The sequence below is a fragment of the Perca fluviatilis genome, chromosome 4, assembly GCF_010015445.1.
Source record: "Perca fluviatilis chromosome 4, GENO_Pfluv_1.0, whole genome shotgun sequence".
In the NCBI taxonomy this organism is placed as follows: domain Eukaryota; kingdom Metazoa; phylum Chordata; class Actinopteri; order Perciformes; family Percidae; genus Perca; species Perca fluviatilis.
In genome coordinates, this window is record NC_053115.1 from 10,259,024 (window position 1) to 10,286,438 (window position 27,415).

Sequence of the window (27,415 nt, forward strand, 5' to 3'; positions counted from 1 at the left end):
TGAGAGATGAGGTCAGAATGATGATATGGCCTTGAAATCAGAATATGGCAACTATATTAGCTCTTTTAGGGTTAAGCCTTCTCTAAGGCCCCTGTAGGGACTTAGAGTAGCAGATATTTTAATTGACCAGTCACTGAAATTGTTGGCTGTTCGTGCATCGTCATTTCAGGTCTTCTTTGGTTCCATTCATCACACAAGTGTCTGCACTATTCGTTAGGTGCCATTATGTTCTTCATTTATGTACTTTGTCACTTACCGTGTCTTTAGTTAACAGAGGAGGGGATTTTTGTTTGCCAATTCTGTCTGTGCTTAAATTACATGGGTTTCTTGTGTGTGCTTGAATAGTGACTGTCTCACTGCAATTTGACAGCAAAACATGACACTGTGCCAACCCATGAGACCCACTATTTTGCTATTATAGTGAACTTAAAAAAGTGCCTCACTTGCAGGTTTTCAAAAACAAAAACATTACGTAAAATATGTGCTGCAACCACTGTCCTCCTAAAGGCAGTCCTTTGCATTTTCCCAACTCGCATGTATTTTCTCAACTGTCACCTGCAGACCAATGACACACCTCTTTGTATGACAAATCAATAGGGCCAAAACCAAGAGTGGGTCAGTCATCCTTCCTTTTACATTCCCCCTAGTCACATATCCATAGATTCCTTAATTGTGCAGATCAAACTAACATTGAGGTCACTTTTTAAATAAATGCCATCTTGATTAAATGGCTTAATTTAATTCCATATCACTGAAATGTGGTATCCATGACAAGTAATCAATTGTGGGTACCCGAATGTTCAACAGAAAATCATAAATTTTCCCCCACAACAAAAACAATTGCATATTTTATGCATAATCACCAAGGGAAACCAAATAGTTGTGTTTCATATTCCTTTATTCCTGGAGCTTTTCACCAGTGGAGTGTTTTGAATGCCCCGGAGAATTAAAATACATCTCCATTTCTAGAGCATCGGACTGGAAGAAGACTAGAGTCCAATGTCCTTTATGTCTCCTGTCCAGCTCCACTCACTGCTGTCTACTCATCGCCTTCTTTTCCTTTTTTACTTTGTCCTAGGACAAAGGCCCACTCGCTTTTGTACATAATGTGAGGTTATTTATATTTCATTCCTGTCTGCTGCCTTGCTTATTATATTTTCTTCCCCACCCCCCCTTCTTTTTTGAAATAAAAAAGATGTATAATGAACTGTATCGGGACCATTTTGAAATGTATTAAAGATGTTTTGTTTCGGGCCATTTTTAATTTGGTATAATTGTCTTAAGCAAATCCTATTTTTTAATTTGCCAATGTTTGTTTCTAGTGTTTTCTTATTCAACATTTGAATATATGTATATATAATTATATATATATAATAAAATTATATATAATTATATAATGCCAAACGGCCTTTCTAAGCAAGATACTGTTCAAACCTAATAAAGAGCTTGACATTTTATCATTTGTATTTCTTATGTATTTAAATGGAATGATAAACACAGGAGCAGTTACATGACACCTTTCAGACAATGAGTGTCTTTGCTTGTTTCACTTTAGGACAACCAGATCATTACAGCTCAGTCTAGAATGAAGACTAATAAATAATAAAATAATTGCCAATTGTTGTGTATGTACCTTATAGATATATGGGTTTTCAATCAGTGTTTAACCCTTCACCCCTGATCAGTTTTCACTAAATAATGAATTACCTAGAATACATTTTAGGAAACATTACATTTACATTAGGGTATAACCCTATTGAATGAACCTGTTATTATTCAGGTTGGTGGGGTTTTGTAAAAGTAGTATACCAACTCAGCAACAATGTTGTGATATTTCTAATTATAGACAGAGGGATGAAAAGATATCCAGTATAATCCTAAATAATGTGATTACATCCGTTCAGTTTACTCGTCACAAGGACTAGTACTAAGCCAGTTGTATAATTTCTGCTGCATCTCTGGACGACTTTTCTATTGTTTGAAAAAAATAACCAACCTGAACTCACAGAATTCCGTGAAATGAACACGACCCCTTATTTCAAAATCTGTGTCCGTTTCACAGAATTGCCGACAATTACGTGATGGGCCCACGGAAGAATTCCGTGAAATGAACACGGCCCCTTAGTTAAGGAAAAGGTTGTGGTGGGACAACGGGACGGTTGGGTTTAGGAAAACAACAACAGACGGTTAAGTTTCGGAAAACAATGACAGGACATGGGACAACAAGGGGACAGTTGAGTAGAGATGGTACCAGTATCGGTATCAGTATCGGTATCGGCTCCGATACTGCCTAAAACGCTGGTATCGGTATCGGAAAGTACTGGAGTTTATGCACTGATCCGATACCACGCAATTAAGACCTAAAGAAAATCTATGTTAAAGTAGTTTATTTCTTTAACGTTAGTTAGTTTAGTTCTTTTTCCGTCATAACTGACTGTCAAACTGGAGAATAAAAGAAAGTTCTGTGGCGTTCATTGTTTGTGTTTGTTCATGTTTTACAAAGAGTTTAACCTGAGCCAGACAGACAACAAAGATAGAAATCATATCACATCCATACAGGGATAGTAGTATACAGCTGTTAAAACATAATAAAATATATGACACACTGGTATCGGATCGGTACTTGGTATCGGCCGATACGCAAGTTCAGGTATCGGAATCAGTATCGGGAAGCAAAAAATGGTATGGAACGGGACAGTTGCATTTAGTAAAACAAGAATGGGACACAATCCCCGGTCTCCTGGGTGAAAGTCCTGTGTTTGACCCATCCACCTCCTTACGCGGATTTTCGGGCTTTCATACTACTCGCTACCGTAGTCGCTCTTAATGCTACGTTATCTTCTCATTGACTTTACTTTGGCATTGTTTTCCGGTAGATCGAGGCAAAGCTCTCGATCTACCGGTCAGTTTTCGTTCCTACCCTCACCTATGGTCATGAAGGCTGGGTCATGACCGAAAGAACGAGATCCAGGGTACAAGCGGCCGAAATGGGTTTCCTCAGGAGGGTGGCTGGCGTCTCCCTTAGAGATGGGGTGAGAAGCTCAGTCATCCGTGAGGAGCTCGAGTAGACGCGCTGCTCCTTTGGCTGTTGAAAGGAGCCAGTTGAGGTTGTTCGGGCATCTGGTAAGGATGCCCCCTGGGCCTCCCCTAGGGAGGTGTTCCAGGCACGTCCAGCTGGGAGGAGGCCTCGGGGAAGACCCAGGACTAGGTGGAGGGATTATATCTCCAACCTGGCCTGGGAACGCCTTGGGATTCCCCAGTCAGAGCTGGTTAATGTGGCTCGGGAAAGGGAAGTTTGGGTTCCCCTGCTGGAGCTGCTCCCCCCGCGACCCGACACCGGATAAGCAGACGAAGATGGATGGATGGATGGATGGATGGATTGTTTTCCGTGGTGGCCACACGGAATTTTCACACATTCCGTGCCACCAATGCGCTGTGAGACCAGGCTGAAATAACCCTGGTGATGACATCATCAGGATCAGCTTGAGACTTAAATGATTTAAGACAAAGCCTGAAGAACTGAGCATTTAGGAGGTTGAAAGAAAAAAAGATGGTTTCAAGTTGCATTAAGGGAAATGTAGGATCCAGGGATTTTGGAGCTTGACTCATACTGGAAACTCAAAGTCTGGAAATCCTGGCATTTGCTACTGCGATTTTGACCATCCTGTTTTTATTCTGTCTCTTGTGAGTCCCTAAACTTTAAGTTTAAGTGACTTTTAACTTGAAGTGCAATGGTGAATCACTGTGTACCCTTTTAAGATGGAATGATTGAGGATCAGGAAAACGCTGATCCACGGGTTTCTTTCATACATTAATACACAATTTAGTGAGAAACCTTTTACTGTCAAGCTCAATCTGCAGAGGCCCGTGTGGAGGAAATCAAGAGAGGGTTAATTCGACATGCATACCAGCAAGAGATTCACACCAGTGTGTTTATCGGTTAAAAGCTTGAAGACATTTTCGTTGAATTAATGCTGTGAAATCTCAGGACAAAATACAAGGTGACAGGATGGTCAGACCTGATGTTAAACCTTCACGTGCTACACTATTAACAAGAAGAAGAAAAAAGTGCAGATAACAACCACCTATCAGTATATGCAACATTTGTAAAAGTTCATTCACAGACTTCTGAAGGTAATTACTCTTGCTTCACATTGACAGGTGGTCATGTCTCATCGGTGACTCATCTTGGAGTCATCTCGCTTCGACCAATCAGTGGCACCAAACAGCCCCGTGTCACAACGCTCAAGCTGGCAGTTAAACTGAGTCAACAGCAACATGTCACACTGTCAGTCACTTCCTGAGTAAGAACTGGTTCTGCATCTAAAATACCTTTCCTCATCAGTGGCCTGGACAGGAATCCACTGTGTTTGTTCCCGTGTCATCAGATGCCCCTGTTTCCCCTGACACAGAAGGGTCAACAGGGTTGAAGGGAGGATGTGGTGGGTCACTGTGGTCGAAACAGGTGCAAAAAAAGAGGAAATTGGATCTAGGGCTGTGCAATTAATCGGAATTTAATCATGATAATGATTTCGGGTCCCAATGATCACAAAAACAGAATAATCGAGAAAAACAATTATTTAGCTCATTGTGTTTTGCAAGTAAACTATTATTTTCTCTTGTGTTCTGAATGAAAAAATTAAGTTTCAATAGGAAAAGTATTAAGGCAAATTTCACAGTTGTGTGTGTGTGTGTTTTTTTATTGTTATTTATTTAACTTTTTCCACAGTTTTTTAAGTTCAATAATTGCAACATCTTTCCAGAAGTCAACGAGTAATCGTGTTAAATAATCGTGATTTCAATATTGACCGAAATAATCGTCATTGCTTTTTTCCATAATTGAGCAGAACTGGATCTATTGAGTTTTACATTCTGACAAGCACCTACTTTGATCTGAGCGATACGGTGAAATACTATCAGATGTACATAAATGTCGTCAGGGCTCAGACTATAGAAGCCAGAAACTAGGCTATTACACCCCAGCACACATTTTCAGGAGTTATCTGTAAGTGGACATTTTCCATATTTTACTTTCTTAAGTCTGTGCTTTAATGTACCTGAGAAATTGTGAATGGTCCCGTTTGTCATTATTCTTCTAATTGAATGACTTAAATCTGTTATTCAGCCAGAGTGAGAGTATTTGGATGTGGATTAGGGGGATGTATGTGAGCAGATGAGCATCCCAGGGCTGTCAGTGCTGTTTGCAGGTGATAATTTGGATTGGCCATGTCTTCTGGCCCTCTTGTCCCCAGGGACCGTTCATTTCACCACTGGGAACAGAGGGACCAAAGGGGTCAGTGATGGGCGGGGCAATTAGGGAATGATAATGGAAATGTGAGTTGGGAGGGGTACATATATTGAGGAGAAGGATGAGTTTGAAGACAATCTCTACAGTAATACACTTGTAAAACTGGGAGATACCTTTAGCAGAGTGAGCTTCTGGCAGGACGTCAACGGACACCTGTAGTGATAACGTTGTGAGACTAAGGTAAGGACGCTTACTTACATTTCTACATAGTTTTACTGTACTCTGTCTGAAGTAGGCATTGGAAATATTAGAATAAATATGACAATGAATGTTGTTAGAGACCTGAAGATTTAAGATTTTAATAATTGAGATTTTAGTTCAGCAGTTTAACATTTGTCCTAAGAACTCCATGTATCTATAATTATCACAGCATAGCATTGGGGAAAACGGTCTATTTATTAAATCCCTGAAATGATAGCCCATGTAACAATGTTGTTCTAAATGCAATAATGTGTTTAGCTGATCTGTGGCAAGCAAGCATTTTACATTTTTACTCGTCAAATGAGAGCAAAATGGAGAAGAAAAAAATTAAGCAAAAATGCAAACTTGCAGGAAAATAATTCAGTCTAAATGTTAAAACTCATAGCATTATTATATCTTAGCCCAAGTATTTTGATATTATTGCAAAAATAATTAAAGCTTTGTGGTGACAGACCCAACTACTCTATTTACAGTATGGTCTAGTCTGTTGAGTTTTTATTGCAGGAAAAACTAAATCAAGGATGCCTTTTCAGTTCAATCTTTCTGCTACACAAAAACTATATTCCAAATTTAAATGAAGGAAAATATAATATGGTATTTAAACGCTTTGCAATTTGATTTGATTTTCTAAGTTAAATACCAAAGGATCAAAAATAATAGCTTCTTATAGTCAGAGCCAATCGAGTGTCCATCTTTGCCTTCAGGTGAGAATACCATGTGTGTGTCTCGACTGGTTTTGCTGCTTGGGCTGCTGCTATGTGTGGGGGCTCAGCTGTCCAACGCCCAGCACTGGTCCCATGGTTGGTACCCTGGAGGCAAGAGAGAGCTGGACTCTTTCGGCACGTCAGAGGTCAGGATCAGTGTTTGTGTGCCAGTTTTCTCATTCAGTGAACATTTCCCGTTAAGGTTGAAGAGATTCTTCACCTCTTTACTATTCTCTCATATTCTGGATCTCACTCTCTTTGTTTCTTAGATTTCAGAGGAGATTAAGTTGTGTGAGGCAGGAGAATGCAGCTACTTGAGACCCCAGAGGAGGAGTATTCTGAGAAACATTATTGTAAGTGAACTAATGGTACCCTATCCAGTGCTGCATGGATGCAGGTTGTATAAATAAAAGCAATTTGAGCTGCCTAATCTCAAGTCATCATCTCTAGTCTCATCTAAAAATTCATTTGTCGTCTGAACGTCTCCCAAAATAGCATTGTTATGCTATTAGTAAATCCTAGGTTTAGTGCCATACGATACCAATCATCACTATGGAAACACTGGTATAAGTGTCTTTTATAGAAATGTAGTATTGTTGTTTCTTCTGGTTTTTATTTCTTAGTATATGTTTCTATTTCTTTTTAAGGTATGTTGTTCATGTCTGTGTCATTTGAATGGATCTTGAGTCTGGAATAAAAAGTTGATGATGATAATGTCCCACTGTAATCAAAGGGGCGTGTTAACCAGTTATGGTAGAGAGGTAATTAGCTGATCAATAGCTAATGTGTTATTTACCAAATATAAAATCCATGTCAATATAATTTCTTTGATCAACACATGATCAATGTTTTTCGTATATAAATTTGGAACAATATAATCAGATCATCTTCTCTATAGCACAGGGAGTTTTGATATGTTTTGTCTTTACAAGAATGTGTCTTCACACATAATAAATAGTGTATCTGACTCTCATGTATCACTCTTCACAGTTGGATGCTTTAGCCAGAGAGCTCCAGAAGAAAAAGTGACAGCTTTCCACTCTACACTGCTTTTCTACCTGGTGGCCCTTCTTCTTCAGTGTCCTTTTCTTGACGTGAAACAGCTTTATGTTGATCATCTGACCTCTTCTATTTGTTATGTTTGTCAGTAAAGTTGTTTTCCAACATACATTGATTTTTCCGTGGCAAACAAATGTTGACATTGTAATGTCCCAAAATAAAGTATCTATTTTGATATGAACTTTTTTCATTTTTTTATGTCCAAGATTGTCTATATGTGTACGGTAAAACATTTGTCGTTTATTAAATATAATATTAATTATTATTATTATATTTTGATAATTTTTCAATTAGTTTTTGCATGCTGGGGATACCTTAGGCTACATTAAATAAAACAAAATTTAAATACATATATTATCCCAGTGGTTTTATAGGATGTGTCTAGCAAATTATCATTTTGTGTGACATTTAAATTATACTTTTCTAAGGATTATCCCAGTGACTGTAAAAAGAAGATTATCCATAGATGTATAATACATCCATGCAGGCAGGATTTTCCTTCACAGCAAACACAGAGCCAACACCAACGTGACGTCACTGCGCAAGAACCAAACCGTAGGGCAAAACATGGACGGCAAAAGTGTCTGTACTCCGCTGCTTGCGGAGTCAGACGCTCAAAATAACACTACTAGTACCCCTAACGCGGCTTCTGTCACAGATGCTGACAAAGTAATAAACACTAAAATAGATAGTACCCAGGTTAAAGGTGAGTTTTGTCTAGAACGTGAAAATGCAGCCGTATGGTGTCCTCTAATGCCGAGCCAACGTTAGCTTTTTAGCTAACTGGCTAGCCAGCTCGACAATCGAGTGAGCTGATTTAGCTCCTTAGCTAAATGCGCTAATGTCAACTATATAACGTTAGCTGTAACCTTAGGAGTTTGGCTCACTGTTTTAAACCGGTTCGTGCGTACATGACTCGTAAAAGCTATCGCCCACGAAATCCTTGGACCACACTAATAGTGAAACCATACAAAGTCAAGAGGTTGCTCGTCTTCCGAGGTCCGGAAATAGTTGGCCAGTTGCTAATTGTGTTGCGAACTAGTGTCTGCAAACTCAGCCCCAACCCAAGCAGCTAACGCCAGTCACATACTAGTGGTTAAGGTTAGCTAGCTGGTTGGGCAGCTAGCATGTTTTGGTAGCGGAGGCCACCCAATAACTAGCTTTACCATTGGGTTTGGGTGACATTCCATTGGATCATCTCTCTGGCAACAGCTGGTAACTTAACTTGAATTAGTCAAAGCAATGGACTGCAATACACTAGCTATTGGCAAAATGTACAGTCTAGTTGTGTAAAAATATATAATTTCAGGTTAGTGGTGAGTTTGAAGGATCTCAGACTGACGTTAAAATGGCCATCTGTCCCGCACTTGGTGGTCTCGCTTACCAGTAGAATACTAAAACTCTCAAGATAAGGGTGTGAATAGAAAAAATCTCCTATTCAAACATATAACGTTGATATACAGTACCCACAATCTCTGTTCTCTTGATAACTGCTACTGTGATTATCATTTGGTAAGTACAGTATTTGAAATGTATTCGCAGACATGAATATTTCGGGCTGTAACGTTAGATATCAAAGTGTGCATTATTGTCCTCATGGCAGTGCTTAGTTTATTTGAGCTATATATATATATATTATACATAGATAGGCTACAGAGGGAAATGCTGTATTTTAGTGCATAATTGTTGTACTGCATTACATTGAAGAAAGTTCCAATTCTGCCATCATACTAGTATTGGGACTCAAGATATTTTGAAAGTATTACATAGCTCTTTATTCCAGTGCCTTATTTTTCATAACCTCAGTTTCACACTAGATAGGGCTGCAATGGTCATTTTCAGTGTTGATTAATATAACAGTAGTTTTTGATAATTGGTCAGTGATTTATTCAGTGAAAATTTATCAGAATCAAATATGTAATGTGCAATTATATTGTGTATATAAAACAAAAGCGAGCACATCTTGCATTTGAGACAATAAAAAAATATTTTTTTTACTGAATAAATTAATATAAGGTAATTGATTTAAAATCAGTATTTTTTTATGACTGACTATTTGAGTAATCAAATTATTATTTCAGCTCTATTTACAAATTTTCAGTCGCCACCATTCATGTCCTATGATTAGCTCAATACAGCATATCGTGTCGAACCATACAAATTATGAAGATGTATTAAGGTATTAATAATTGGCAGCAAGCACGTAAACAAATTGAGTTTCACAGTTACATCTCAGTTCCTGTTTATTGATTTCATTTTAATATAATATCTAAACATGAAAATTCACAAACAGCACAGTTTTGGAAAGATAGCCAGACTCATTGCCAAATCGTTCCCCATACAGTTGAGCTATTGTGAATAATAAATGCAGAAGTGCAATGAAAAATGAATATTTATCAGACATTGACTAAGTACAATTAATTCACTCAAGCATGAAACCACGATTTTCTCCCATGTTAGCAATATGCTACAAGTGTGGTTTTGTTGTATCGAACTGTAGGAGATGAAGTGTTGAGTTGGAATAATAGTAGCAATTTTTATGGCAATTTAGGAATTTTAATTATTGGAAGGACCTAGTTTACTGCTGTGCCAAATAATCCTTTGATAAATATATGTGTATATATAATGTTATACAATGGATAACATCTTGCTTTAAATATGGTCTAAGGGGATGGGTGCATCTCTTTCTTGCTTTTGTCATGTGCAGAATTCCTGGCCTACAAATCTTTTTGAATGTTGAATGAGACCTTTCTCACATTCAGACAATGGAAATTGTAGGAATTAGCATTTCATTCTGCAGCTTTTAATTTTTCAAAAAGTAATTTGTCTTCATATTTTAAAATAAATAAGGCATAAAAGCACCAGTCTGATTTTTAAGTAGTTTAACAGTATGTTATCTAATATAGGTTTGCATTATATAGAACTGTGTAAGTGAACAATTAATTAATGAATAACTGTAATATAATATGTTGATTATATAGCCTGTTGTTTGTTCATCATGCTCAAATAATCTTCCATTCTGGCTCAATTGTAACGGTGACAGTATATTCTGCCACACAGGAGACACGAGTGAAGAGGAGCTACTAAAGGCTCTCCTCACCGACGACTACTGCCATGTGTGTGAGGCTGTGCTGCTCTTTGAATCTCAGCGGCTGTCCCACTATGAGGTGTGTGCTACTTTCCAGGCATTAGTCATGGAATTGCGGTTCAGTTTTATTGCCCTCGCAAGGTCAGAGCCTTTGTAATAATGCCTTCCGTATCCCCAACTGCAGGGAAAAAAACACGCTCAGAGACTCAAGGTGTACATGCAGGCCAAGAGAGGCGAAAAGATGAACAAAGAGTCCACAGCACCCCAGGTTAGCACTCATTTAGACATTTTACACTTCACATGTCGGTGCAATCTTTAATCTGTAACATTAAACAATGACAGATTAAACAATGACAGAAGAATCAACATCTATCTATAAATTGCAGGAACGTCTGTCTGTCTGTCTGTCTGTGTGTTATGCGCATATCTCTCGAACCTTTAGTTCGATGGATTTCAAACTTGACAGGTGTCTTGCTACGGGCACGAGTAACGGCAGTGCCAAATTTGACATTTGGATTAGAAATGCAAAAGCACAACCAGCTAGAGACAACAAGTGGCAGCGAGACGTATCTGTATACGTGTGTCCGTGTTTGGGGGGAAGGTAACCTGCACATCACACGCAGACGCCACATGCAGAACACTTTACAACAGCGGGGGGGGGGACTCTTTTCCTGCAATTGTATTTAATTGCAGAACATAACGTAATCTCAGAGATTATTCCTTCACAGCGCTGTGCAATGCGAGAAAATTGAACCGGGCAGTTTTCATCAGACTCACCCCGGGTTAATTAAGTCTACTGCTACCTTACAACACTAATAACACCGTCGCCCCGTGAATCAAATCCCCTACTTCACCGTTAACTGTCAAGCCACTAAACCTGCATGGAAATGAACACCTCTGCTGAAATGTTTAATTCGTTAACAATCATACTACACGAGACATCTCTCTCTCTCTATCTCTATCTCTCTCTCTCTCTCTCTGCGTGCGCACGCACACACACACAGACACACACACACACACACACACACGGTCCAGTTCTGGTGGTTGATGAACGCATATATGTGCTGATTAGCTCTCATAACGGGCCGGGTGGGTAGCACACTGCCATGAGTCCATGACACTAATGTCTGATTACTCCACATTTTCATTGTGATGTTTTGTGATTACATTCATAATCTGCAGCCTTCTCTGTCAGGTAAATATAGTAGCACAATGTCCTCTAATGTAGATACACTGTAAGTCAGTAGTAGGCTATACAGTGGAGTTGCATATTAAGTGGTTTGGGGTCCTTCTGTAAGTAATTTTGGGGTTCAATTTGGTTTAGAAGAATTCTACAATGAGCAATACCACAGGCCAAGCAATCGGCCCGTTCCAAACAGGCACATTTTCAACGGGCACTGCACTAGTAAACCATAATGCTGCAAGCATTTCATGGTAAGCATTCTAATAAGGGCCGTAGCTTTAGCGATATCCTTCTTTATAAAATATGATCACATAAGAGAGAGGTGCACAGAGAAGATCTTCTAAGACATCTTTATTGTTCTTTATTCATTGTTTTGTTTTACATACATATTACATATTACACACGTTTACATACTTTGTCAAGAAGCATATATGTCTCTTGACAAGTCTTGTGGCTGTTTTTTGCAGCGGATCATGACTACTAATAAGGACCATTTCTGTGAGCTGTGTAACATGGTGTTTAGTTCCCACGTGGTGGCAAGATCACACTATGAAGGCAAAGTCCATGCAAAAAATCTTCGTAAACAAGGCATTCAGCCCCCAGGCAAGTGTGGGTTGTGTGATGGAAACGTATTGTAGTGATCTGAATTTTAATATTTACACATTAAAAGTAAATTCTGTTGACAGTATGATTTAACTCTCTGCTCAAGTTAGCTCAAACCCAAATTAACTTAAATTGATGATTTCTCGTTGCAGTTATAGACAGATACACGGAGGTGCGTACTTTACCAAGTCTGACTCGGGATCCTGATGACGCTGACCAGAAATCAACCCCAAAAGGTAGCATGGAGCATCTTCTGGACCCAACAGCCACCACAACTACCCCCAGCACAGAGGTGGATCTGAAGGATCCTAACAAGTACTGTGCCCTGTGTGCTGCTTCCTTCAACAATCCCCAAATGGCTTTGCAGCACTACAATGGACGCAAACACCAGAGGAATCAGGCTAGACAGGAGCTGCTCAAAGAGCTCGGAGACGATGTCCAACAAGGTAACACATGCTCCTGGCTATCCGCAAAGCAGTAATAATACAAAGGGCATCAGACCCCAGGAGCCCGGCACAGTGCGCACTCCACATAAAACGCCACATTACATCACTTCCAACAAGCTACACAGAGAACAATCAGAGCAAAACAACATCATGCAACTGTTTTACCCGAATATTCTCTGGTCCAGCTCAGCTAAAAACACAACACAGAATCTGTCAGCGTGTCGTTCGTTACATAGCCTGTTTGTAACCGTTAGGTTAGTACAGTTAGGCTACAGACAAATGTTATCTTTGTGTCACCTGTTCAGGTGATTGGATGAACCATCTGTCTATCACGACCGCAATTGTTGTTTTTAATGAAAAGCTGTTGTCACACACACACACACACACACACACACACACACACTCTGATTTCGCCCATCTTCTTTTACTTTCCCTTTTAGCTTTTAGTTGTTCTTTGTTTAATATCCTTCTTTTTTATGATGGCCCTGCCCCAGTATCAGCCATAACTACAGCAGATAACTTCTGAAGTACAATTAGAATACAATTAGGCCTATAAAAATAAATCTACTGCTACCCTTTACCTGGCTGGATACACTAACACAGGCTTTTCCGGTGTTATGCCGAAATCTGTGACCCATCAGAATGTGTGATCTGTAGCGCTGTCTACCAAGTTCAAGTTCCACTTTATTTATCCTTCGAAAAGGAAATTTGGTGAGCAGCAGGATATCTAAAAAAAAACACATACACGTCAGCAACATTATAAACACAACACAGGACACACATTAACACCGTCAATAGAGACACTCCTTTCCCCAAAACCAATGACAGAATCCAATTGGACAGTACACAAGTCAGTATGTCATAATGAACAATGACGGGAATACATTAATAAATAAACATTTACTGTATACAAATTTCAAAAGATGTCACTCAAGTGAATTCAGGTTCCTAATAGCCACAGGAATAAAATAATCCCTGGCACCTTTAGTTCTTAACATAGGCAGCCTAAAACGGCGACCTGAGGGGAGCAGATTAAAATCCCAAAGAGTGGGTGGTCCGGGCAGTTTTTAAATTTGGTTAGCCTTACCCCTGACCCGTTTTTTATATATGTTGCAGCTGTGATAGCTGTACCCCAACCACCTTAGACGCTACATTTACCAGCTTTGTTAGCACACACTTATTGGTCATTGGAAGACCACTATACCACACCAAAATACAAAATGTCACGACTGATTCAATAAAACACTGGTAGAACAAAGTCATCAGAGTCCTGCACACGCTGAATGATTTCATCTTCCTCAAGAAGAAAAGTCTCTGTTGGAACTTTTTACAGGCAGCATCTGTGTGGCTCTCAAAAGATCATTTACTGTCAATGATGGTTCGTAAATGTTTATATTCATCCACTGTCTCAACATTCATGTTCTGGATCACAGTTTGTGAAACATTGTGCTGTGCCGTAAATAATAAAATGTGATCATTGATGCTGTCTTACCTCCTTTCCCACCTCTATGTTGTTTACAGCCAACTCCCTGATGTGTCAGATGTGTAGCGTGCAATTTAATTCTGTGCAGATGTACCAGGCCCACATGCAGGGAAACAAACACCAGATTAGGTAAGATCAAGAATATCCTGACAAGCACTTCATGTCCACTGTCACTGTGTCATCATTTATACTGCACTTAAAATGTAATCACTGCTATACTGTACTTCAACTTGTTTTTCTAGATCTTTGGCAAAATGTAAGCTCTATTAAGTGACTTCTTTGATACTTACACCTATTGAATAGCAACCTAATTCCTGTTTACATGTTCTTGACCAGGGAGAAGAAGGTTGTTGACCTGTGCAAATCCCAACAAAAAGACTACAACACGTTTGCAGATGAACTGGCAGATTACATTCAGGTTCAGAAGGTGCGTGGAATCATCCCCAAGGCCAGTCAAGTCCTCCCTCTGGGTGACACTCAAAAAGAGGATGAAGAAGAAGAAGAAGAAGAAGAAGAAGAAGAGGAACCATTAAACACAGGGGATATCATACAACTGAACAAACCTATGCCCAACCTCCCTCCCACCTCTAACCCTTCTCATCACCCCCGCCCCGGCTGTTACTATCCAGTTGAAGGGTGGCGTCCTCCGTACGGGGGCCCTGCCTGGCCGTCCCGTGGCTGGGATTACAGCTGCCCTCCTCCGGTCCTCCCAGGCTCAGACTCTCCACAGTTCACTAGTCGGCCCACAAAGAGAAGGAGGCACAGGAAGCAGTCGAGCTCCTCCTCGTATACTACTTCATCATCTTACTCTTCCTCCTATAGCAGTAGCACAAGTGACAGTGACGACAGTGAATACAGACGCAGAGGAAAGAGACGGATTAGAAGATCCAGGAGGGAAAGAGACAGGAAGGCAAGACATGAGGACTCAGACAAGGAGGAGAAGAGGAGGAAGCGACGGAGGAGGGAAAGAGATAATGACTCAGAGGAGAGGAGAAGAGAGGGATCTGGAGAGTCAGAGCAAGAGAGGAGAAAAAAGCGCAAAAATCACAGCGAGCGGAGAAGGCAAGAAAAGAAATCCCGGGAGGAGGACTCTGAGGCGGAAGGAGGGGAAAGGTTGATGGACAATTTAATGCCAGAAGACATGATGGGCAATAGAAAAGAGACTGACGTGCATATTCAGGCTGAAAGAAATGTTGAGCATGGGGAAGATGGACAGGCCAAACCTAAATACAGGAAAGAGAAGAAGAAAACAAAGGAGAAAGTAGACACTAGGACAGAGGAGGAGAAGCTGTGGGATGACTCCATTCTGGGCTGTTAAACTCAGAAGGCCCTGTTAAACTTTGTCTGTTGAACTGCTGACATTTAGGCAAAACATGAAGTTATCATGAGCATGACTTCTCATAAACAGTCTATGTTAAAATAATCTTTATAGCAGTTAACAAAAGAGTTTTTACTCTCATGCTCCGACAGCCCCATAGTGTTGTAGACGTGCTAGCTGGCTAGCCATGTTTAGTCAACTTGTATTTGTAAGGAATGAAAGAATTGCATTTGGAGGGGTTTCTTAAACACATCCACAACTATAATAGCTTTATTTTTCACTACGAAACTTATTAATATCTTAGATTGAATTAATTTGCACATCTTTATTAGCTTTTGGCTGTAATATTTAAGATGTCTTATTTTTTTGCCTATCTTTTGGATTATCAAGAAGTCCTCTTGACCTCTTAATACATCAATATGTTGCTGTATTTGTGCTTCTGGCAAGGACTTGATAGATTGTGATCCCTTTAGCAGCCTGTGGTTGGCACTGTTGAGCTTCATTCAGAGCATCAGTAAAGCAAATAAAAGCCTATAGATGTTAGAAGCTTAGTCATTTTTTTTCTTTAAGCTGTGTGCTTTCACTTAGAGGCACACGCTGAAAGAAGCCTATCAGAGTGCATCTCTGATGGCCTAGACAGGTTTATTATGTATGTTGTAAATAATGGAATGATACAACTATAATAAGTTGTCTGTTGCACATCAAAACTATTTTGAAAAAAATGAGAGTTGACATTGCCCTAGTCTAGAGTGCATTGTCTGCATGTGTTATGGATGGATTTGCACATCCTAGCAGCTCACAAAGTATTTGGGGTCAGACAGGTGCAAAGGTTCAAATGAGGACAGCTCTTTACAAACTTCAAAATTTATGTTCAGATGCAGTCTGTGAAGACTTGAACAAAGGCAGTCTACAGTATTTAAATGTGACTGAAAAATGGCAAAGTTGTTGCAATCAATTCCAATTTCCAACTGTCCTCTTGACTTATAAGGATCCAATCAAAATATAGCTTTTTTATTTAGAACATATTTCTAAATAGGTCCTGAAGAGTGTAAAATAGTCTAACAGTCTAAATGCCTAGGCTGGACCAGCCTCTTTGATCTTATTGGCACAGCATGCTTATGTGTGCTGTTTTTTGGACCACATTGCAAAACTTTATCAGTAAGTGCTACGCAAGTTTCTATCTAAGGCAACTTCATGAATTGACAGAGGGCTTGTTTGGCTATGTTAAAAACTAGATTTCCAGAAGATTCAGGTTTTAGGTTAGCTTGTACTATGGACTCTGATAACAGACTAAAAACCTGCCCAAACAGGCCTGCAGATTAAATATCTTTAAAAAAAAACTGTGTTACAGTGCATGGCCTTACTGTAGAGTCTGGCATTTGTGTGGTTTATTGCTGTATGTCAGATATTTGTTTGCATTAGGATCCTGAGAGCAGAATGGTGCGCAATATGTGGCTCTTTGGAACAGGAGAACACAAGATTCAAGCCAAAATAGTTTTATACATCAAAAACATGCACGCAGCTCGTTGTTGAAAAAAACTTCGATGTCAGCTTGGTTACTGTTCAAGGTACCGGTGTTGACAGCAAAGGAAACGTGAAGGAGAGAAACCATCTGAAAGGAGGTCTCGACTTTAAATAATATTTGTTTAAAGCGTTGCTGCCAATGACAATCAAACAAACTCCTAAATCTGTGATGCTTACAATAATATGGACATGAAGTGTCTTATCTGAAAATACTAAACTTTAAAAAAATAAAATAGCTGATGAGAGGGGCAGGGAAATGAAATAAGAGGCAAACTTCTCTGCAGGCTGCTTTTGACTCGGAGCAGTCAGACCAACAAAGGCTTGATAGCTCAGCGATGTGTAACGAGCAGCTCTGAAGCCCCCTGAGATCTCCTGTTTTCAAAGAATCCTGTGGTCTCGTTCCCTGTCTCGCTCGAGTCTCCGACCCCCGTAGAGCTATAGGGTACCCACATCCTCTTACTTTAAGACCCCCACCAGACCGTTCTACACCCTAACCTTTCATGCACACACAAAACAATCCTGAGACAAAAAATTCCACAGAAAACACTCTTAAGCGCAAATTAGGTTTACAATAAAACAGAACTTTATTGTGTAGCCAAGGCCAGAAAATCCTCTTTATTAAGGAAGTTCTGAGGATAATCAGACATTTGGACAGTCAGTACTCATTGTAAGGGCAGAATGGCAAAATAACTAGAAATGCCAGTAAAGAACATAAAATTAGGTTTTTTAGTAAGATATCAACTGCAACAAAATCTTCAGTGCCTCCTCGGCACTTTCTAATGCAGTGTACCTCCGTAAGTCTTTGCTGTTCATAAATCGCAATATCGTTCACATATGGTTCAGGGTTGATGAAAAGACAGTGTCAGCCTCAGTCTTTGGAATATTCACATACTAATTTTAATGCTAAAACTACTAGTTTATTAATCGATTTTTTTGTTGTTAGAAAATTCATCTACGCAAATTTGGATAATCAGTTTATTCTCACTTGTGCAAAAATGCCATTAATGCTGCTTTTCTCTGGTTTATATGTTGTAAATGAAGTGCCTTGGGGTATTAGACTGATATTTGGCAACAATATGAAGACGTCACCTTAGGCTCTTGGAGATGGCGATGGTCATTTTTCACTGATTTCTGACATGGTTAATCAATTATTAGACACATTACTCAATGCTGAAAATAATTTGTAGTTGCAGCCCTAACAGACTCATTCCAAAGTCAGGTGTTTCTAAAAGTCTTTTTTTTCATGTGTCGTGTCTGTAAGTGGCGAATTAAATTGAACTGGCACGCATGCATACTGTACACATCGATCTGTCACCCCTGCGTTATCACTAAGGACAGAATGAAGACAGTTGGGGTCTATAATGGATTTGTGCAGAAATTACCTTCTACGTCATTAGGAAATTTAGGAAGTACATGTCTTCATTTGATATTTTTAAGCATGTATAGGCCTAACACAAAAAAAAGAAATGAGTTGGGGACATTCATTGTCAACTGGAGAAATTCAAAGGACAAAAATGCCATACTAAATATTAAACATATTCAGTTTGTTGAACTAATTGAGAAATATGTTCAGTCTGCTGGAATAATTGACAATGAAGGATTTCACTATTTAACTTTTTTACTACATTTTTTTCCTTAATGAATTGAAACAAATGTAGCTTTTAACAGAAGATAAGTGATAATATTAATGTAAATGATTTCTTTTGACAAAATGCTATGCGTCAGTTTGTCACGCAGAAATCTTAACCGAGTTTTGTTGTAGTGCTTTCTTAACTGTGTCTTGATACACTTTATACCCCATACTTTATGCAAAGTTAAGTAAGTGATAAGAAAGAACTGAAAAGCTGTATACACACACACACACACACACGCACCAGTGAATATCTAACAATAATCTACAGAATTGTGGATTAGGGTTTGTTTCACTGGTCCTTCGTTCCCAGTACCTGAAGTTTAGGCTCTGTACATTGGTGCACCCTCGCCGTGCTCCGCAGCGAAGCTGCATAATGTAGAACTCTGCTGAGCTCTAGGTCACGCACCTGGGCAGAGACCACAGCACTGCAAACGTCTGCTCTGTGAATACACAACTTTTTTATTGCTTGATATGTGCTATCATAGCTCTGATAAAAGTTCACCACAATTTCAGCTGTTTGTCATGATCACTGTATGTTGAACTGCATCTTTCTCTTTTAACAAACCGCATCTCTGAGGGGTAAACACAGTTATTTGTTGAGTATGTATGTACTTTTTAACAGTCAAGACAGATGATTAGCATTGCTTTGTCTGTTAGTTTTTTATGCACATTTCAAATTAAAATTTCAAGTGTGTGTGTGTGTGTGTGTGTGTGTGTGTGTGTGTGTGTGTGTGTGTGTGTGTGTGTGTGTGTGTGTGTGTGTGTGTGTGTGTGTGTGTGAGAGAGAGTCCCTTGGCTGGTGTATGGCCCTGTCTGATAGGCCCTGTGTGTGTGTGTGTGTCACACTGGGGTGTTACCTTGACGACTCAGGGCCCTGTCAGCTCAGTTCCTCCCATCATCTCTGACAGATAGATAACAGGAAAAGAAAGTATCAGCACCATCCCTCAGCTATTAGTCAAGCGACACGGCTGGTACACACACTTGAGACCGGACAAAATGATTCTGCTGCCACTGGCGTGGACACTGTTGATGGTATCGCTGTGGACATCAGGTAAGACCACTAAGTTTCTCAGATGTTTGGTAAGCCTCAGGCGTTCTGAGGCGTTCTCAACATCATAACTCAGTCAGGGGCCTGTAGCGAGGGATGTGTTGTTGTCCACTCTCAGAACTGAAGCTTGTCTGATGTTTAACTTAAATCATGTCTACATTTATTTGTGCTGAATGGTGAAATTAGTTTTTAATAGTCCAATAGATGACGAGGAAGGTTTAAACACACTAAGTACAACGCCGTAGCTTTTTTGTTCATTTGTTATAACTGTAATGCTCAAACTGCCAGTTAATATAATTTCATATATCAGAATTGAACTGGTATAAGTTTTTGATCTTATGCAACGACATCAATGTAATGTGTACAATCTGGATTAAAGGTTCAGTGATGATAAATGATGAGGGTAACAATACACTACCTGTTTGTGTTCTGCGTTAGGTCTATATGCATTTTTTTATTTACATTTTTTTTTTTTATATATATCATAGCTCTATCAAGGCATTGAAATGGATTGTATATTTGTACTGTATAGGGCAACTCGTTGGATAAAGATGAAATCAATTTGGTGTGTTCTTGAACGTCACGCAATTTGTGCATTTCATACATGTTGGGCAGAACGAAATGATCATCCAAAAGACGTAACAGGGAGCCTTAACCTTTCGAATAATGGAAGCTTTTGAATTTCTGCTTACTTTTAGATATTTCATAAGACTAGTGATTGCAACAGGTATATGCCTACATACCTGACTGAAAACAAATCAAATGCCAAGTCAAATGTCTTCCCATTTAGCAATTTCAAAGTGTCACCTTCACAGAGTTTAAAATACGTTTCTTCATAGTTTGGCTTCATTTCCATTCTTGCAACACTTTTGGTGATGTGTTTCTATGCTGTATTTCTAGTTATGTTTGTTCACTCTGCCTTGCTTGAAGCACAAGTACTTGTCTGTGCTTTAACTTTACAATTAGTTTTTATTTTGTTAAGTAGGATAGACTGCATATGCGCTGTTGCCTAAGGCTTTTCCTTAAACCTTTCTAAACACCAAATGATGGACAATTTGGCTTGAGACATCCGAAAAAGTAACCTTTTTGAGAAAATACACAATTCTTGGGAGTTTGGGCATTTGGCCTTGACTTTGTTGTCGTGTTTTAGAGCCCCGGCTGTTAAAGATATATGACCCTAAAGTCCCATACAGGACTTAATGAGTTGTACAAGCATGTGCCTGTTGAAATTTCAAACATCCCTCTATTTCCACTCCTAGGTTCGAGCCAGATCCTGCAGCAAGAACCCGTCAACAGTCTTTATCCTAAGATCCTCAGTACAGAGGAGTTTGGGTGTGACTGCGGTAACATCTCCTGTGACTCTGTCTACTGGTTCCGCAGTATTTCCAACCACCGCAAAGTAGAGTTCCTAGGCCAATGTACCATCGTACGTCCTACATATGGGTTGGATGTGGACAAGGCACGATTCAAATTGTTCTCGAAGAGCACGTCCTTTACGCTACGCATCATCAATGTGACAGAAGAGGACGCAGGGATTTATTCTTGTGTTCTCAAGAACAGGAAAGCAAACATAGAAATGTGGAAGCCTGGGACTCTTCTTCTGCCGGGAGGTTTGTATGCTGAAATCTCAAGCGCTTCATATACAGGAGTTAAATATGAAGTGAAATATCAAGCAGCTGTGAGAGTTTCAGTGCATCTGTCTGAATTCAGGTGGAAGACGAGGACTAAATATTTTAGAGGCTCAGTGCAATCTATACCAAACCTCTGCATTTAAATCTGGTGCTCTATGACATTGTGACTACAAATAATGATGTGCCGCTATGTACCATGTTGAGTTAATCGAAAGAAATTTGTCTCACGTTGCCCTCTCTTCTTATATTTTACAGTATAACTCTCCACTACTATACTATAACTCTATGATATGTTTGTCCTTTTTCTCCGGAGTTATTAGTTCTGACCAAAATCTTGGAGTTTGTCTTGCAAACCTCGGTGCGGCTGTCTTATACAACCACATAGACTCAGTGGACACTCTAAAGAACCTCGATAGCACTCAACACAGTAACTGCTGTTGTTGCTTTTGTTAAGAGATGTAGATAGATAGATAGATAGATAGATAGATAGATAGATAGATAGATAGATAGATAGATAGATAGATAGATTTTTATAAAATGAAAATGACATACTTACAATAGATGTATTATAGCTATTTAGATACGTGTGTAGCGTCTATTTAAGCTGAACTGTCCACAGCTCTAATAGGACTGTGCTGGAGAGTCACATGCAGGCAAACAGCATACATTATGTATTTGTTGAGAGAATTTGTTGATGAGATCCTAGTCAGGGTAGTTTTTTTTTATGATGGATAAAGATGGGGAAATGGGAACAGGTCAGAAATTACTGGGTTCTCCTTGTTTCTCTCTCTTTACACTCCTGCTTCACTGCTGGTTAGTCATCACTTGTCTTTATGGTTGTTTGGTCTTTATCTGACAGTGATCCCTCCAACATTACCTCCTAAGGCAACACCCAAACCACCAGTCAAGTCAGTTTGTCGCTGCCCTAAGAAGAATTCTTCACAGGGTAAGTTATTAAGGATTTTTCATTAAAGGAAAAATAGCACATGTATGCACGTTTGTGGTGGTGCGTAATTAGTATGATGCTCTGCTGCTTACAAATTTGATGTTATATGTTTCTGATATATACAGTAAGCATTTTCGTCTGTGAACATGTAATGTAAAAGTACACATCTTGTGCATTGTACCAGATTGCGATGATGTAAATACAACCGGCAGTACTAAAAGAAGAAACTGTCTAATGATTGATTATATCACCTGCCGATACAATACAACAAGTTATAAGTTATTTAAATAAAACCATATATATGTTTGTTTTAGGCTGTGGCTCCCTGGTTCTGTGGCTGTTGGTTGGACTTATTGCGGCCCTTGCTCTAGGTCTCATCTGCACACTGTACTACTTCAGCCGTGAGTAGTTCTTGGTCGATACAGCACATTATGCTCACAAATAGTTGTCAAAGTTGTTGAACAGCTTTGAAATGTAAGAGTTAAAAAAATATTTGGTTGTATATCTGAGTGTTTACTTTTGTTTGTACACGTTTTTGCTTATAGGGCTCCCCAAAAAATGTCGGCACCACTTTGTGAAGTAGGTAGATTACTACAAATGTTGAAAAGATCAGTTATTTTTTCTGTATAATCAAAAATCTCTGGATTCTTTACATTCCGTCCAATACTTTAATCTCTTTCTTTTGTGTTTGACCATGAAGGAGGCGATAGATGACCCAAACACTGCATCTACAGCTTCTATCTGAAACAAAGTATGTACCTAATGTGTGTCATTGTATTTATTTATATAAAAACATTTACCATACAAAACTGTTTCCAGGTGTGGTGGTTTCCAAGGTTGATGCAGTGTATGAATATTGAAAATCTTTCACATCCACTAACACTTGCCTCTGTGATTGCAGTAGCTGGAATGCTCCCTAAAGTGATCCCTGAAGATCTCCTCTGCTAACAACAACCTTCTGTTGATGTCAACTTTATTAACAGCGAAATGTGCGCCAGTCAGAGAAGAGTTATATGTTTTCAAGAGCAGCAACCATGTAAAATAGCGTTAGGGAGTGTGGACTAGTAGCAGCAGAGATGCCACTTCACCTCCTGGGCACTGCTGAGATGCCCTTGAGCAAGGCACCGAACCCCTAACCCCTAACTGCTGTCCATGGGCAGCCCCTTCACGCCGACATCTCTCCATTTAATGCTTGTGTATAGTTCCTGTTTACATATGTGTGTATATTTCGGGCCTGTGTGTGTGTAATGTGCATAAACAGTGAAACATTTGAATTTCCCCCAAGGGATTAATAAAGTATGTCTTCTTCTTATTCTTCTTCATATATTGCCTTTTTATTTTGTTACATATATTACAAGACAGGTCAATAGCACATGTAATTATAATAAGCTCTGTGTTGTAACTTCTGCTCTATAATATTTTTTGATTTGTCAATATGCAGATGACATCATCATTTATCCAGGTGCTTTTTCATTTCAGCAGATCTGTGATCTGTAGCTTTGGTTTTTAGTTTACTATTATTAAATCAAAACCAAACCGGCAGTACTTTTTCTCAAAGCCCACACCTAATCTGTTTATTTACATACAAAACACATAGACTTTTAACAGCTACATGGAAATACAGATTATGTTCATATGCTTTTTGCTCTCTTTTCGGTATTTATTTGTCATTCATAGTATTGCCAAGTGTTTTGTTTTAAACTGCACTGTGAAGTGGGTTTTCTGTGAGCATAATTCTCTTTAATCAATAAAATTGTATATTTTCAATCAAGTGGTAACTCTTCTTTGTATAGGCGATACAAGTTTTTTCTATTATCCTATAAACAAATTCTCTCTTTTTTTATAATGATTCAGTGCCTCGTTACATCCAGATAAGTGCCAAAAGGCAGAGTTACCCACAGATTAGTAAAGCTTTGACACCTTGCTCAGGGACACTTTTGCAACAGCAGGAATGATACAGGTATAACCTCAGGGTCAAATGCTGTGTGTGTCTCCAGTGACAGCTTTGACTTGTGCTCAGATAACTAACAAGTCCTGTTTCAAAATGCTTGCAATATTGCATCGTACGTGTAAACAATTTCTGTTCACGCGTATGGAAAAGAAGAGAAAGAGGTTTGGAACACATCCATTGTCAATATTGTGTTTGGCGGAAGTTGAGTAGGTGAGTGACAGGGTTTGGTTTCTTCCTTTACCTTTGATGTGTAAACTTGCATCACATTCACTTTCTGCTAAACTGCCTCCAGTATGTGCCAACATGCTTTATTGTTATAATCCTAAATTACAGGCAACAAAGTCATTTTATAGCAAACTGTGTGTTCTCTCTCTCTCTCTCTCTCTCTCTTTCTCTCTCTCTCTTTCTCTCTCTCTCTGTCACACACACACATACACACACAAGTAACACACATGCACACCTGTGAGTTTGAGGAGTGTGAAGAAACGACTGAGTTGGTGGTTGTTAAGGTCTCAGGGAGTGTGCGCGACCCTTTCCTGTGTGCTGGAGAGAGAGAAGAGACAGAACCGTGTTCACTGAGATACTATCGCTTCGCTCAGCTTTGAGCTCTTCATCTAGTCTCTGAAACAAAAAGACCACAAAAATACCACAGACGGAACCACAAGCACTAACAGATACACAGTGAGACAGAGAGAAAGACAGAAAGACAGAAAGAGCGTTACAGTTTTGAAATGAGTACTGTAAGAAAAAAACCCTGAAAACGTCAAGACATCTAAAATAGTGTTAGGGAGTGTGGACTAGTAGATGCAGAGATGCCAGTGCACCTCCTGGGCACTGCTAAGGTGCCCTTGAGTAAGGCACCGAACCCCTAACCCCTAACTGCTCGGGGCGCCTGTCCATGGGCAGCCTCTTCACTCTGACATCTCTCCATTTAACAGTGAACCCTGAAAACTTCAAGACATCTGTTGCAGTGTGTTTTATATGCTATAATACAATATTATAAAATGTTATTACCAAATGTGTTTGATTACAGTGTACATGGTTTGGTAACACTTCACTTGAAGGTATCTACATAAGAGTGACATGGCACTGTCACGAACACATGACACTGTCATGACACATAAACCCTAACCCTAACCATAACCATAACTTGTCATGACAAAAACCAAATGACACCTATTGACAGAAGTGTTATGTCATAAAGGTTTATGACTTGTTTATAATGATTTATGACATGTTCATGAAAGTGTTGTGTCACTCTTATGTAGATAGCTTCAAGTAAAGTGTAACCCATGGTTTTAACTGTGTTTGTGTGTGTGTGTGTGTGTGTGTGTGTGTGTGTGTGTGTGTGTGTGTGTGTGTGTGTGTGTGTGTGTGTGTGTGTGTGTGTGTGTGTGTGTGTGGGAGGGGCAGGGTGTGTATTTCTTCATTTTTAAATCATAATTTACTATTGTAGTCAATTATAAGGACAGTAAAGGAACAATATGTTTTACAACCAAGATAGCAAGCAGTTACCAGCTACACTCTCAGTATAACACAATACAGTGCACCAGCACCACAAAATGCAGCTTCCAAAAAGACGATAAAGTTGAATCAACACTTTTAAACAGTTTCAAGAAAATTGAATATTATAACCTTTATGATGGTAGGATTTTACAACTTGAGTTATGCCAGGTTTCCCTAATAAACTAACAACTGCATGTATAGTATTTTATAATCATTCTGTGTCGATGCTTGAGAAAATAATTCTTTCGTGTTCTTCAGTTCCAGGAAACATGAATGAATGCAAATGTCAGCAGTGGATGTCTAGGACGTCTAATACATATGATTTACTTCTGCTGTTTTCTGGTGACAAGGTGTGGATAATTAACACTCAAGACTGTAAAAATGAAATGCATGTAGAGACGGTAAACTGTACACAATATATTTTGTGTGTGTTGTATCCTGCATCTTCCTCTGATAAGTATATTCCACATTATTTGTAGTTCTTTATTTGTGCATATAATAAAATAATAACATATTATAGTAAATAAAATGATCTGTTAACATGTTAAATCCATAGAGAGAAAAATATGTATGTTAATATTGGTGTTTAAATGTTAAGGGTTTATTTTTTACTTCTATTTTTGTTTATATACCCCTTACTATTTATTTTTTAGTTTCTCTATTTATCTGTATTTATTTCTGTCTTTGTGTTGCTGCAACAACCAAATGTCCCCTCTGAAAATCAATAAAAGCTTTTCATATCTCTTAAAAGTTTAAAATATTAAACAAAAATACACCCTACACTAATAAATTGTACATGAAGACAAAATTCTTTCTCTAAAGGTATTTTGTAACATTAACTTCTGTCACAATTTCAGCTGAACAGTCAGTTCATCTCAGAAAAACAGAAGCATTAAAGACAGAGGAGCATATGCAATATGCAATATGTGGCAGATGTTAAACTGAAGCATAATCACATGTAACTGCAATGTATTGTAAGCATTTTAAATTTTAATGTATAGTTATATATAACAAAAGACACTTGTGAATTCATCATGTGAGACACAGTTTCACATAGGCATATGTGATAATATATGTGGAATGTGGGACTAAACATTTAAAAATGAGATAGTTTGTACATGTTCATGATTATAAATATTACATTTAAAAGACGTATCAGATATATCAGTGATAGGTTTTGTAAAATGCAACAGTTTCACATTTAAATGATGAAACAAGACACACCAGCATATCAAGGACACAAACTGCTTATGTGAATGCAAAGCAACAATGTCGAATAATACAAATACCGTGTGGTGAAATCCTGTAGACAACATATTGTGTAATATGTCAGCTTATGCTTCACAGGATCAACTTTCGTATATTTTTAAAGGTTTAATTAGTCACACGTTTAACAATTAAAGTCACAAACTGAACAAGGGTCTGCTGGATGAGTACCCTGTACCCAGTATATTCACGTATGATAAAAAAAAAACTGTGAATTATTTCTTCTGAATAAATCAAACATAACACAATCAACTTTTCCCACGTCCCAATTAGACATGTTTTTTTCTTAGCAAAAGGTAAGTATAAATATGGAAATTATTTCCAGAAACCCACATCTACAATGCTAACAGTAAGATAACATGTATTTGTGTACAGGCACCTGCATGTGTTCAAACTTCCTCCATTTCCGAGCTCTCCATTTCTACTTAGTCCTCTTGTTGCTCTTGGTTTCCTTTTCATAACTTCATATCCCATAATGCCAGGAACCGCCAGTACAGCAACAGAGCAGTGACGGGTC

At 38.8% G+C, this 27,415-nt stretch overlaps 3 protein-coding genes across 6 annotated transcripts; all 3 read left to right on the top strand.

Annotated features, from left to right (window-relative positions):
- Positions 1-5,404: 5,404 nt before the first annotated feature.
- gnrh2 (gonadotropin-releasing hormone 2) lies at positions 5,405-7,452 on the top strand. Its single transcript, XM_039798346.1, has 4 exons — positions 5,405-5,488; positions 6,214-6,359; positions 6,483-6,566; positions 7,204-7,452. Exons 2-4 carry the CDS (start codon positions 6,225-6,227, stop codon positions 7,240-7,242), a joined length of 258 nt encoding a protein of 85 aa, XP_039654280.1. The 5' UTR covers positions 5,405-5,488; positions 6,214-6,224; the 3' UTR covers positions 7,243-7,452.
- Positions 7,453-7,791: 339 nt separating this feature from the next.
- On the top strand, positions 7,792-15,936 carry zmat1 (zinc finger matrin-type 1). Of its 4 annotated transcripts, none has more exons than XM_039798950.1 (7): positions 7,792-7,978; positions 10,333-10,439; positions 10,545-10,628; positions 12,011-12,146; positions 12,299-12,592; positions 14,114-14,204; positions 14,412-15,936. In XM_039798950.1, the coding sequence occupies exons 1-7, from the start codon at positions 7,840-7,842 to the stop codon at positions 15,391-15,393; spliced, it is 1,833 nt and encodes a 610-aa protein (XP_039654884.1). In that variant the 5' UTR covers positions 7,792-7,839; the 3' UTR covers positions 15,394-15,936. The 4 variants fall into 4 exon arrangements, with proteins under 4 accessions (XP_039654884.1, XP_039654885.1, XP_039654889.1 ...); XM_039798955.1 differs by lacking the exon at positions 7,792-7,978 and adding an exon at positions 8,021-8,487; XM_039798954.1 differs by lacking the exon at positions 7,792-7,978 and adding an exon at positions 8,521-8,784.
- Positions 15,937-19,429: 3,493 nt separating this feature from the next.
- Positions 19,430-23,497, top strand: cd8b (cd8 beta). Its single transcript, XM_039796785.1, has 7 exons — positions 19,430-19,601; positions 20,858-21,208; positions 22,089-22,175; positions 22,490-22,576; positions 22,721-22,754; positions 22,876-22,926; positions 23,077-23,497. Exons 1-6 carry the CDS (start codon positions 19,547-19,549, stop codon positions 22,883-22,885), a joined length of 624 nt encoding a protein of 207 aa, XP_039652719.1. The 5' UTR covers positions 19,430-19,546; the 3' UTR covers positions 22,886-22,926; positions 23,077-23,497.
- The last annotated feature ends 3,918 nt before the right edge of the window (positions 23,498-27,415 follow it).

Excerpts from the sequence above, each read along its gene's own strand:
- gnrh2 (XM_039798346.1), top strand. The coding sequence starts at position 6,225 with ATGTGTGTGTCTCGACTGGTTTTGCTGCTTGGGCTGCTGCTATGTGTG. Across the intron at positions 6,360-6,482 it reads ACTCTTTCGGCACGTCAGAG|ATTTCAGAGGAGATTAAGTT; the intron begins GTCAGGATCAGT and ends TTTGTTTCTTAG. Across the intron at positions 6,567-7,203 it reads GTATTCTGAGAAACATTATT|TTGGATGCTTTAGCCAGAGA; the intron begins GTAAGTGAACTA and ends CACTCTTCACAG.
- cd8b (XM_039796785.1), top strand. The coding sequence starts at position 19,547 with ATGATTCTGCTGCCACTGGCGTGGACACTGTTGATGGTATCGCTGTGG. Across the intron at positions 19,602-20,857 it reads GGTATCGCTGTGGACATCAG|GTTCGAGCCAGATCCTGCAG; the intron begins GTAAGACCACTA and ends TTCCACTCCTAG. Across the intron at positions 22,577-22,720 it reads CACACTGTACTACTTCAGCC|GGCTCCCCAAAAAATGTCGG; the intron begins GTGAGTAGTTCT and ends TTTTGCTTATAG.
- zmat1 (XM_039798950.1), top strand. The coding sequence starts at position 7,840 with ATGGACGGCAAAAGTGTCTGTACTCCGCTGCTTGCGGAGTCAGACGCT. Across the intron at positions 12,147-12,298 it reads ACAAGGCATTCAGCCCCCAG|TTATAGACAGATACACGGAG; the intron begins GCAAGTGTGGGT and ends TTCTCGTTGCAG. Across the intron at positions 12,593-14,113 it reads CGGAGACGATGTCCAACAAG|CCAACTCCCTGATGTGTCAG; the intron begins GTAACACATGCT and ends TGTTGTTTACAG.